Here is a 13,497-nt window from a genome sequence, read left to right as displayed (position 1 = left end):
TTTAGGTGTTTCTTCGAATTAGAAAACAGATGATAGTCCGAGGGGGCCGGATAAGGATCCCAGGGCAGCCAGTTTGCTCTGGTGATGGCTGCTGTGTAGAATGAAGGATTGCTGTGCAAGAACACAACACTTTAGGTCAACTTTCCGCTCCTTTTATGACTTTATTGCACCCTTTGATGAATGCAGAAGTGCTGTGTAATAGTAATTGGCTGTGATAGTAGACCCCTTTGGTAGGTCGTCCACAAGCAGTATCCCATCTTTGTCCAAGAGCAGTATAGTCCTGCAGTCTCTGTTTGTGCTTACTCCAGCTATATACATGGGTTTACTAACTGCTCGTATGCCTCTGAGCAGCGGTAAAATCTGGAGGATTAGGCAGACCTCACATTGGGTTGCTCTCTGGAAGGTAGCCCACAAGCAGTATCCCATCTTTATCCCAGAAGACAGACGCCATCACCTTGGATGACGACTTCTGTACTCTGAAGTTCTTTGGACGCGGGGAACCACTGTGTCCCCATCGTTTCGATTGGTGTTTTGTCTTGGGATCATACATTTTTCAGCTGATTGCCAGGTCCGCTATCAGTCCGGACAGCGATAGAAACAATGTTTTCCGTATTGCAGTGGCCCAGTTTGGTACTGCAGACACAGCTCTCATTGAAGTCAGTGCAATACCAAACTGGACCGCTGCAATATTGACAGCGCTGTCTGTTTTACAGCGCTGACCGCACTGGCAGCGGGCCTAGCTACCAGCTAATCGGCATGAAGCTCAAGCGGCACACTCCCGCCAATCTACGCTATTCTACCAAAATTAATTGTACTCATGAGCAGAAAGTAGTATTTGTTTCCATATGTTAATAATTATTTAATATAATTAATGATATCAGATATTCTCTGTGACATACTTTCTACTAACGTCTGATACACTTCAGCTGGTATTTCCCTCCATTCATCCTGCAAATGTTTGGCGAGTTTTCTCAAAGAAGATGTGCGCTGTTCATATTTCCTGACCCGATGTTCTAGTTCATCCCAAAGATGTTCAATAGGTTTCAAGTTGGGACTCTATGCAGCCAGTCCAGTCGTGAAACATCTATGTCCTCAAACCAGCGTAAAACAACATTGGATGTGTGACAAGGCGCGTTGTCTTGTTGGAAGTATTGCTGACCATTCTCAGGGTATTGTCACATTGTCGGAAGCACATTATTGACTAGAATGTCAAAGTACACCTCTGTGCTTATGGTTCTTGTCACTACAACCAACAGACAAGACCATGCCACACAAAACATCTCCATACCATAACGGAACCTCTGCCGTACTTACCTGTTGGCACAACACACTCAGGCAAAAGGCGTTCCCCAGGCATCCTACAGCTTTGTAAATAGAGCAGTGTGATTCGTCACTCCATAGAATGTTCTTCCATTGTTCAACTGTCCAGTGACAGCACTCCTTGCATCACTGTAGACAGGCTAGTTCATCTTCTTTGAGAGAACTCGCCAGACATTTGCAGGATGAATGGAGGGAAATACCATCTGAAGTGTATCAGACAATCGTAGAAAGTATGTCACAGAGAGTATCCAATGTCATTAGGGCCAAAGAAGCCCCACTAAGTATTAACATCTGAAAATTAAATACTACTTTTGATTCTTGCTCAGGTGTCTAATTACGTTTGGTAGGATAGTGTACTATTGATGACCTGGGTCATTATTAATAAAGGTCCTATAGAACGCCTTTAAGCTGGGACTACATACAGACGTTTGTAGCGTGACATTCCAATTTTAACTATTGAGTGACAGCGTCAGTTCCCAGGAGAGCACTCGGCTGTATTTCCCTGTACTGCCTGATATAGATTAATAGTCAAAATTGAAAAGTTGTGCTACAAAACATTTCCAGGACTTATTAAAAAAAATGCCCTCAACCGATTTACTTTCATTTTGGCTGTAGGAGAAGAAAATCCGAGTCACCATTCTTATACGCAGCACCGAGTTCCGAAAAATACTAAACTTGGAAGAGGTAATCATTTCTTATTTTACAACTGTTGGTAACGACCAAGTGGGCATTGGAAGTCTTATAAGGGCATGTCTCATGGTATACTCCTCAAGGTACTTCAGGTGTGTTTGGGGTGGGTTGTGGAAAATAGGACTTTACTTACTTCTTCCTGAATGGAACTTTTCAGACAGCCTTGACGGAGAAAATTTGTTTCCGTGCTTGAGCCTGGCAGCATTCCTTCTATGACTAATGCCTGGCATGAAACTGATGTGTTTGACAGAAATGCAGGGTGGGATATAATGTGAACAAGTAGTCGGTGCTAGCCCTGTTTACCTAATATATTCCCGTAGAAGCTAAAAAAGGGAGATTCGGGTGCAGTTAACAGTCTTCAGTGGATGGGAAGGCTCCAAACAAGTGATTGGATCCTTTCATGGAGGCATTTATAACCACAGACGCTTCCTGTTTGTGCTGTGATCATGGGAAATAATGTGACTGAAGGTCTCCCAGGGAATCTGTAAGACATAAAAAGCTATGTAGCAACAATGTAACTATTTCTTACTGATGTTCTCCCTCAGCTGGTCCTTGCCTTAAAGGCTCTCCCGCTCTTCCAAGTCACTGTTGTGGACTACAAATATAGGTAAGTGCAGAGCCGTCTGATTGTCCGCAGTGAAACCCTAACGGGGGCCATGTAACCTGTAACCCCGTCACTGGAATGGATGGACTATCCTAAGCGGTTATTTCATGAGGCCTAGTATATCACATAGACTGAGTAGAGGGAAATACAGTTGCAATCAAAATGACTCAACCACTCCATTACAAATTACCTTTATTTACCAAATGTACAAACTTTCTGTTTGCAAAAAATAAGACAGTTAAAGAGACCGTCAGCTACTTTTAGCCTGATGAGCTAAAAGTAGGTGACCCGCTGAGTCCGGGGATGTAAGAGTTATACATCCCCGGTGTGATTGCTGAAAGTCGCTGCTGAAAACAATGAATGGCGCTGCTAAGTAGTTTGTCTATTAAAAAATTAGAATATGAGGATTACTTAGCACGCCGCCAAATGCAATCAGTGGCGACTTTCAGCGCTGACACTGGGGAAACGAAGAGGACAGTGAGTACAATATTTACATTCCTGGACTCAACAGGTCACCACTTTTGAGCCCATAAGCTTTGCTCATAGGACTAAAAGTAGGTGACAAAGTGTCTTGAAACAAGAACAATTTAAATAGCTCAACACACCTTATATAACAAGCAGGTTCTCCAAATTCACTGCACAATGACACTTTTAATGACTACTGCAGTCTCAGAATTATTCACCCTCTTCATCGCAACCGTCTTTAGTACATAGTAGAGCCTCTTTTCTTGTTATGACCTCCTGCAGACATCCTGCATAGCCAGACAGCAGCTTCTGACAGTGTTCCTGAGGAATTTTAGCCCATTCCTCATTGGCAATGACCTCCAGTTCCACTAATATTCTTGGTTTCTTTCTTTTGAAATCTGGTGGCAGCCGGTGATGGCTTCCTCTTTCTGCCATGGCCAGGTAGTGTAGCCAGTGTTCCTTTTAAAAGGAACCTGTCAGCAGTTCCCAGCATATAAAAGTGCCCAAACCAACAGCATGCTGAAGTTTAACTGTTTTCTAATCTTCTGTGCTTATAAGTAGCCAAAGCAACATACCTTGAAAAACCGCTTTTGAAAAGTTCCCGTGTCGTATGTCAATCAAAACCGACTGGTCAGATTGGCAGGCCAGGACCATCTTTTCTCCTGCCTCATGGTCTTTTCTTAATACCACCCCTCTGTATCAATTTGAAGTGGATGATGTGACGTCATCCACAGGACGAATGAAATCTCGCACATGCATCGGGACATACAAGACAGGCGTATGCGCTAATGATAGAGCCAGATCTCTACAGGATGGCCAAAATGTCATACATGCGCCAGGCCGCAATCATCCGGCCCAAGTGCAAGATCCACTTTGCACTGGCACAGAAGGGTGGAATTGGGAAAAGACCTCAGGTGCATAATAGCCTATCCAGCCCACCCATTGGACGGACCAGTGACTATCAATTGGCAAATGGTGTAGGAACATTTCAAAAACTGTTTTTCAAGGTATGTTGCTTTAGTTAGTTATAAACACAGAGGATTTTGAAATCGTTAAACTTCAGCATGATATTCGTGTAGGCAGTTTTATGAACTGGGAACTGTTAACAGGTTCCCTTTAATTTTGAACTATGCCTCCACCTGTATGTCTAGGAATATTCAGTGCCTTTGCTATCTTTTTTTATCCTTTTACTTGTTTGTAGAACTAAAGGGGTTGTCTCGCGGCAGTAAGTGGGGTTATACACTTCTGTATGGCCATATTAATGCACTTTGTAATATACAATATACGAACGGGGGGCCTATTGAAAAAAAAAAAAAAAACGTTTCGGCGCGAGACAACCACTTTAAGTGATTTCTTTTCTTAATTTTTGGAGCACTCTCTTGTCTATTTCTAACATGTCATCACACATCACAGTCAACAAAGCTGCAACTAGTTCAGGTATTTGATGTGTTTTATCTCAAGCACACCTGATGCAACTAATAAAGCCCAGTTACATCCGGTGTGCTTGAGACCACACCTAAATTTGTGCTCTTATGAGGGATTTTATTCAGGGGTTTGAATAATTCAGAATGCAGCAGTCATTGCAAGTGGCATTTTGTGGTGAATTTGGAGAAACTGCTTGCTGGGCCGCCTGCACACGGGTAGATTTGCATTGCGGAGTCCGGAGAAGGCGTCCGCCTCCGGATTCTGCGGCAAATACTGCTCATAACATGCTATTCAAAAATGCTTTTTCCTCCACATGAGCGGAAATCAATTACAATTTTCCGCTCGCAGAGGAAAAATCGCAGCAAGTTCTATTTTTGCGCAGATTCTGCAGACAGCTTCCATTGAAGCCAATAGAAGCTGTCTAATTCGCTAGGTGATGACGTGGGAAAAGCAGGAGTTAAAACCTAAAAAATCAGTATTGCTCATGTCCGACGGCGAGCCGTGCAGACCGTCCGCGGCACGGATAAAGAAAAAAAGAAAGCGGGTAAGCGTGGATGCCGCTGTTGCCAGGGCCGGTTTCCATGTGCAGATTCCTACCCGCCCGTGTTGGATTCCTTATATTAGTTGTGTTTAGCTATTTTAATTGTTTGGTTTTTTTTTCCAAACAGCTGAAAATTTGCAAATTTGGTAAATCAACCGAATTTGTATAGGAGGGAAATAATTTTGATTGCATCTGTAAATATTGATTGTTATGTCCATTGCTATGAATACATCATTTTCTGTGTTTCTCCAGATCTATTGGATTCCTTGAGCAGCTGAAGATCACACATAACTCTGACATCTTTATTGGGATGCACGGAGCCGGACTGACACATTTACTCTTTTTACCGGACTGGGCGGTTATATTTGAGCTGTAAGTCATTTGTGTTATATGGAGTTCATTATTGCATGACTAACAATTCCTTTGTATACTATCAGAATCCTCCTCTTAAATTCAGACAAGGAGTCTAAGGGGCCTTTCACATGTGCCAGAATTTGGCCAAAGGTGGCACTGCAACATGCAGCTGAAGCTGCCACTGCAGAAATCCATGCCAAAACACATCTACATGTGGATTTTGATGTGGAATTGCTTATAGAATTAAGCTATTTTCAATTCTGCTTAAAAATTTGCACATAGGCATACAGATTTTTCTGTGGAACTTTCTGTATGTTTTGACCAAATTCCACCCATGCGAAATGTCCCGGGGATGCGCGGGCGTTTTTTCCTATCTACATTCCATTCATCGGGGATGCATAATAACATTGTGTTTGAGAATTGCTAAAGATGTCTAACCTGAATTTCGCCCTTCAGGGCTATTCTGGACAACCCTAAATATCGACTATGTGACAGCTAGTGGTGTACGTTCTCTAGAGACAGAACACCTGACTGTTATGTGATCCATGCGGGCACCACTGCGGGGTCTAGTATAAATCCATATACAGTGAGCTCCCCATAGTGATAGAAAAAGAAGCAAGGGAGTAAAAAAAATAAAATAGTGGACATTAAAGGGGTCTTCCTGGACTTTTTTCTTTTTTTTTTTCTATTGACTGACAGGTCATCAATAGATGATTGGTAGGGACCAGCCGCTTGGTCAGCTGTTGATCAGATGATTCCCAGGGCCGCTGTCACTGTGGTCAGCGCAGTAAGCAAAAAGCGCTGACCATAGCACAGCAGCCTCGGTTGATTATGCATGGAATTCGACAGGATCTGCGCCTGCAATACTAACCTTCTTTCAAATTTTTTGATGTCATGTGAAATCTGTGTCTAGTAAATTGAGACCGTAAGAGTGAGGAGGGTATTGCTTTTTGCCTCGTTCCCCATAGACGTATATGGACAGGAGAGAGGGAAGAACGAGGAGGGAGACAAAAGCAGAAACATGGCTGCAGCTTCTAGCAAGTGGTTTATCTCACCTCAGTGCTTAATTCACATCTACACTGCTCTGTACTGCTTGTAATGTCCTCCATGATGCTTCTTTTTTTCAATATAGTAGAGCTAGGGCAGCAGAATCTCCTTATCTCTGTGCACAGTGTATGCGAGACCTCATAACAGCTACTCTACACCCACCAGCTCAGGGAAGAATGAGAATTAGAGATGAAGCCTGCAGAGGAGAAAACTGATTATTATAGGACTTGTATCCTCCATTCATCACCAGATACAGTGTTATTCCTCATGTACACACGGCGACAAATTCTGACACGTCATCCAAAAGTTTAAGTATGCTTTAAATTAAAATGTAAATTAGATGAAGCCCGCAGTGGGGTGGGGGGGATGAGCCCCATTTTCAGCTGTGCTATGGGGCCCTAGGACTTTTTTTATATGTCCCTAATGACAACGTTTTGTAAATAGTATTTGACCCGCAAACTCTTCCTGTTGGTGCAAATACTTAGCCGAGACCGCTTTCAGAACGAATTTATTTTGAAAAGTAAGTATATCGCTCGCTGCATATATTCACATTTCTAGAAATGGCCTACCATGACCACACAGAATGGAATCTTCAATACATATTTATAGACTCCAAAAATAAAAGCGAAGCTCTGTTCCCACGAATCATTTGTACAAGGTCAGCTCAGCATTCATGCAGCCCGTATCTGAATGTGAATTATAGAGTCTGCGTATACAAGCAATGCATTAATCACAATGACAACATCCCAGACACATTAGTATGTGTGCACCTCTGTATAAGGCGATCAGTCTCATTTTATGGGCACCTCAGACCAGAAGGGTTATAGCAAATATTTATAAAATATGCAATGAGGATGTTCCATGTTGTATTCATGTACACTGAATGGCCCTGTTATTAGAACCCCCCATCCTTTCATGAATGGCTTTTCCCTGCATGGAAATTATCCCCGTGACCCCGGAGTGCAGCATAAAATCACATGACAAGTTTTCTATGAATCAGTGTGAATCCACATAAGATGGGAAAATCCAGCGATCTGAGTGACTTCCAACGTAGTCTGGTCATCGGTGCTAGACTAGCCGGGGCCGGGATTTCACTGCCAACCTTCTCGTGCAGCTGTGTGGAGAGTATGCAGAGAATGGCGTGATCAAGAAAACATCCGGTGAAAGGGGATCCTGTGGTCAGAAACAACTTTTCCCCGAAAGGGGTCAAAGGAGGATGTCAAGAATCCTTCTAATAAACAACCGCTGCACAGTCAAGCAAATTGCAGCCTAATACAATGCTATTGCTTCAACTAACATATCTGAACACACAACTGATCATTCCTTACACAGATGGGCTATAACAGCTGACAACCAGTTCCAGCACCATTGTGTGTAAGAGAAATAGAAAAATGAGATTCCATGGGGCAAAATAGTGCAAAGATTGGATCACCGAGCAGTGGAAAAACATCTCCTGGTCAGATGAATCCAGATTTCTGTTGCACCGTGCTAATGAGAGTCAGAATTTGGCACAAGCAGCATGAATTGATGACCCCTTTCTATCAGCTGATCAGAGCACATCAGCGCCTCCATCTAATCTGCAGCAGCTACAAGAAGCTTCCTGACCGCACGGGCCGATATTCCTGTGGATGGATTGCATCACCTAGTGGTATCTACGACGAATTGCTGCAGTTTTGAACACCAAAGAAGTCCAACACGCTACCAGATGGGGGGGGGGTCTCTAATAAAGTGATTATTCAGTGTCCATAACATTGAATCCATATTTCCAGACACATACCAACGTTACTGACATAAATGCACCTTATAAATTTAGAGTTGTGTATAGTGGAGCATAGAAGTCATTTCTGTTTGTGCAAAACTCATTTAGTAAGTTCTTGGCATAACTACTGGTAATGCACTTTGTGTATCAGTCGCGCCGTGCGCCCTCTAGAGGGATGAATGGGTAAAATGTTGCCTTAGGCTCAGGCATGTCAGTGTGACTAGAGCTTACAGTCATTTGCTTTCTTCCATATTCTTGCTAGTCATAAAGCGTGCATTTACCCAACAGAGGGCGCTATTTCTTTTTAGAATCCTGTAATCATGTGATCTTATTGCCCTAGGTATAACTGTAAAGATGAGAGGTGTTACTTAGACTTGGCCAGACTGAGAGGGGTTCACTACATCACCTGGGAGAAAGCGGATAAAGTTTACCCTCAGGACAAGGTAAGTGCTGCTCAACAGCCGTGTCGATGGATGAGGGGTTTATATAAATGACTAATTAATTACCAATAAATTGCTAACGTAACCCCTTAATGACCAGTATTTCAGTCTTAAAGGACCAGACACCTGGGGTATATTCACACCAACAATTTTTCCCAATTTTTAAAATTAGTACATTAATGCTAATATAAAGCACATGAATTAGTTTTTAGATGTTTTGATATTTTTATCAGGACAGATATAGTGACTGAGTATTTGTGGACATTGGCTTTTTTTCTTCATAAATAAACCACAGGGGCTCATAGGTGAGTGAACAGGCAGTCCTGGGGGCTACATACTCATCATGTGCCCCGTTCCTGCGCTGTACTCCCGCAAAGTCAGAGCATGCTAGCAGCCTGACTCTTTCTGCGTGTGCACCTCCCATAGAGATGAATGGATGTTGCGCATACAAAAGGAGTTAAGCTGCCGGTGCGTGTGACTTTGCGGGGACGCAACTCTTCAATGGGGCACACGATGAGTATGAAACATACGTCCCCAGACTACCCATTCTCCCACCTTTTGAGCCCCATAACATACTTTATAAGGCTGAAAGTTGTCTACAGATTCCCTTTAATTACTGTATAATAAAACCTTATTAATGTTCTAACAGACTTTCTGGGAAATCTATCAATTGAAGCGCATTTCCATTGGCGGCTTAGTAAGATCTTTCCCAACGGTGTGCTGAATACATGAAGTATACGCCTCTTCAAGCATTCAGTGCACCCCCACACCTCTGTGCGCCTTCACAGAATTGTATGTCTGGTCTCCTTCAAGCATACATTTTTGTTATGTGACATAAATTATACATATACCTGCTGCTCCGATTGGCCATGACCCTCCCCAAAGCCCTGCCCACTTCCTGGAAAAGTGGCGGGTCGGTGAAGGAGGAAGAAAAGTCGCAATAGTTTTGCACAAGTGGGTCTCGCACAAAGATTTATGAATTTTCCACGCTAGAATTCTGGCTTAGACCTGTTTATAAATGTTCCCCTGAATGAAAGCATTCCTGTTAAGTTTCAGAGGTTTGAAACAGCCAACTGAGGACTTTTACAGTACAGAGGCTTGTGTTCCAGAGAGGCGGCCCTTTTGGTATGGCCCAAGTCCATACATGATCCGTTCTACCACTTTTGCTATAGTGTGGCGAGAACCTGTGAGCACTCTCATCTTTAGTGGAACTGAATTTTTAGGTGGGGATTTAGTTCAAGGGTCATAGAAAAGATGTGGAGGAGGAAAAAAATAATAGGCTGTGACTAGAGATGAGCGAGCACGCTCGGATACAGCAGTTACTCAAGCGAGCATCGCTGTTCTCGAGTAACTGCTTACTGGTCTGAGTGTGCTCCGGGGGGGGGGGGGGGCGGGGAGCGAGAGAGAGATCTCTCTCACTCTCCCGCCCGCCGCTCACAGCCGCCCCCCCAAGATGGACCGAACTCGCATGGAAAAGAAAAAAGAATCCATTCATTTGAGTGTGTTCTTTACATGAGCAATTGTTTTTATTTTCATTTGGCCCAGTGGTCAGAGTTTGAAAAATCGCAGTATGTTTTATTCTTGTGCAATTCTCATACGAGATTAGGACATGTAATGTGCGCTGTCCTGTACATTGGGATGCAAGCTCCACCCAAGAATCTGAGGCACAACTTGTTCTCAGCTGTGTGGATAGGGCCTCATGTGAGTTGCGCACCTGGAAGTAAATAATGAAGATTACTATTGAATGACAGCAAGCAGAGATCTTAGAGGGAACCTGCCACCACTTATGAATATCATAAACTAAGTTCTGGTGCTCATAGGGCAGCTTTCAAGGAGTCGGGGATGTAGTTTTTATACTCTCCCGGCTCCCTATTCCTGTCCTGTCACCTGTGTAAGTCTGTGCCATTGGATTCCTCTCCACAGGGTGCACACGCATATAGTGTTCTCTATAGGAGTGCACACGCACAGCTGCAGAGACCAGAGCACTGCCACCAACTTCCATGACTGACAGCCAGTTGAGTATAAAACGCACATATACACACAGACTTGACTTCACTCCAATCAGTCAGATCTCTAAAGGTCTTTGAAAAATTGGTGGCTCTAGATGGCCCCATGTCAGGAACAAGTAATAGCATTCAGTTACAAGTAGGAAAGTCCAGCACTCTGTCCAATGAAAAATATAAAACCAAAGCTTTATTTCATAAGTCTACAAAATAGTAAATCATGACATTCTGGTTAGCCTACTAGTTTCAAACACACGTTCTTACTCATGACAATGTGGTTTGAAACTAGTAGGCTAACCAGGATGTCCTGATTTTACTAATTTTTTAAATATATAAAATAAATACTTTTCTACTTGGAATTTAGTAATAAAAAGTACATCCCTGGACTACTGTAGACCTGCCCTATGAACACCATAACTAAGGGCCCCGTTACATTGAATTTTGTTGGATTAGGAGAATCTGAACAATAATCATTCATTGTAAATGCCTTCAGCGACTGAACAATGAATGATAATTCATTTGTTCAGTTTCTGCAGGTACAAAAATCAGACGACAATCAGCCCGTGTAAACTTCATACTGTATACTCTGAATGGAGGCAGGTGGCCGGAAGAGCTCTCTGGTCCGCTTCGCCTCCATTCACTGAGCGATCTTTGCTCCTGTGCTTTAAACACTATCACTGTGACAACTATTGGGCGCTGTAGTCCCGTGTAAAAGGACCTTTAGTTTATGGGACTCATGGTGGTGACAGGTTCCCTTTGAAAACCATGAGGAACTGATATACAAAGTATATTGGAAATTGTCTAACATTTTATTATACAGAGAATAACATTTCTATGCTGAAACCAGAAAACCTCTAAATTTTTTGAGGGCCACTCCGATGATTTTTTTTCTGTTCATGATGCAGCTATTCCCCCAGTTTATATAAGGGAGGTAATGTTATATTTGTTAGTCATGATTACAGAGCTCCTGTCGCACAGATATAATAGAGGCGATCACAGCTCATCATCACGACTGTATACTTTTGTGGGCTTTATCTTATTTAGCTTATAATGAGAATTAAATTGCCCACTGGCAGGCAAAAATGGTATAGCCTCAACTAATGCTCTGCTGATGCATCATGGAATAGATGTGAAACTGAATGTAAAAAAATCTCACCACCAAGATGGTATCTAATAAGTATCAGACAGGGGGCTGCAATACACAGATGATGGTAAAAAAAAAAAAAAGTGTTTTTGCGGGAGTGGCCCTTTAATTACTTTTATAAGAATATTAGGATAGTCTCCTGTTGTATATTACTCCTCGTTTGGTCACATGGTGGCGCTCTTGATTCTTCCTACTGACGCTTTTTATTTTAATCTAAAACTTTATTGTTCTCTCCAATGATTAGACCTCTTGCACTGAGTTGTGACACATTTCAGGCGGTGGCAGGATCAAAAGTAAATTAACTGGTCATTAGTTCACCCCGTCAATACTTCTCCTCTGCGTCCCATTCGGATCAATAGTTCCCGGGGGCTTCAAATGAAAGTTGTTTTCTGTGTCCAGAATGACTTAATTAACTTGTCTTTCATCGGAGGGAATAACGTGCCAGACAATGACAAAGCTTGTTATGTCGTCTCATTAAGGGACATCACCCCACGTTGGGAGAACACCCGAAATTCACCAATTATGCCTTCGAAGTTGAGGAATTCGTCAGGCTGGTCAGTGCGGCAGCAGAGTATGTGTCTCGTCATCCTGAGTGGCCGCTCCGAAGACACCGGGATGAGTTGTAATCATAAATGAAAGGATTTACCAGATTTATCCCTGTGATATTTTATAACCCATTAAATTATTTATTTATTATAATAAAAATTTATTCTAGTTGTTGAAATTTGGTGAATTTGGAGTAAATGCCTCAGATGTGTGTTTTTTTTTTTTAACCCTTTATACTTTGCTTCAATAATTTTTTTCATTTTATCAACTTTTATCTTTTTTTTTTTTTTTTTGTTCTTCGCTCCACTCTGTTTTGCACATTCATCTACAACAGGTAAAGGGCTATTCACATCACGGTTTTAATGTATGAAATGGGTCATGTAAAAGGACAAAGGATCGGTGACAAAGGAGCAAACACTTGTTCGTCGGCTAATTGTTCAGTTTCAATGACCATAGACATGCTCAGTGATTGGCTGGTACAGGTTCTTGTGTGAACAGGGAGATGTACAGGCAGCCTGTGGGCACAGGTGATTCTTGGTCTGTCAGGGAGCTGGGGTCCGGGTTACCGGGAGTCCCTAAACTACCCGCAACCCCTGTCCCCTACCTACTTGCCCCCCCTAGACTAGGCCCTAGGGTGACGGTCCTTAGACTCAGGAGGGATGTGGGGCAGGAGTCAGACTCACAGACAAATACAAGAAACAAACAAACACAAAGGCAGGTCAGGCAGTCCGGGTCGGCAACAGAAGAAGGCAAGGTACAAGGGGTCAGGCGAAGGCAAAGTCAAGTCCGGAGCAAGCAAGTCACAGCAGGGAATCAAATACAGGAAACACGGGTGTAGCTGGAGACCAAACGTACACTGGCAAAGGTCTGAAGGAAACTAGCAGTTTAAATGCTGTCAGAACTCCCGACCCAGCAGCTGATTGGGGGGGAAGAGCCTGGCAGCAGCAGGACCCAGACATCACGCAGCCAGTGCAGAGCATAGACCCAGACATAAAGCAGCGAGTGCAGAATAAGCGCGCCTGGGTGTCATAGCAATGGGGACGCAGCGTGGGACGGCACCTGCCGCAACCCAGCTACCTAGGCGCCTGCTCCTTGAGCATGGGATTGCGCGCCCAGAGCCGGCGGCCAGGGGAGGTCACAAATACTGGAGCTCCCCTGC

The 13,497-nt window shown here is 43.2% G+C and overlaps 1 protein-coding gene across 1 annotated transcript in view; it reads left to right on the top strand.

The window, feature by feature from the left end:
* Window positions 1-12,516, top strand: part of EOGT (EGF domain specific O-linked N-acetylglucosamine transferase) — a 36,479-nt gene extending 23,963 nt beyond the window's left edge. The window contains exons 12-16 of the mRNA XM_066596667.1: window positions 1,936-2,004; window positions 2,556-2,617; window positions 5,298-5,417; window positions 8,546-8,648; window positions 12,272-12,516. Of these exons, the coding sequence (XP_066452764.1) occupies window positions 1,936-2,004; window positions 2,556-2,617; window positions 5,298-5,417; window positions 8,546-8,648; window positions 12,272-12,418 (501 nt within the window). The 3' untranslated portion in view covers window positions 12,419-12,516. The remainder of the gene's footprint in view (window positions 1-1,935; window positions 2,005-2,555; window positions 2,618-5,297; window positions 5,418-8,545; window positions 8,649-12,271) is intronic.
* Window positions 12,517-13,497: the final 981 nt, after the last annotated feature.

The sequence above is a fragment of the Eleutherodactylus coqui genome, chromosome 3 (genome assembly GCF_035609145.1).
Source record: "Eleutherodactylus coqui strain aEleCoq1 chromosome 3, aEleCoq1.hap1, whole genome shotgun sequence".
Classification (NCBI taxonomy): domain Eukaryota; kingdom Metazoa; phylum Chordata; class Amphibia; order Anura; family Eleutherodactylidae; genus Eleutherodactylus; species Eleutherodactylus coqui.
The sequence above is the reverse complement of the archived record's forward strand: the minus strand, read 5'-3'. Positions and strand labels throughout refer to the sequence as shown.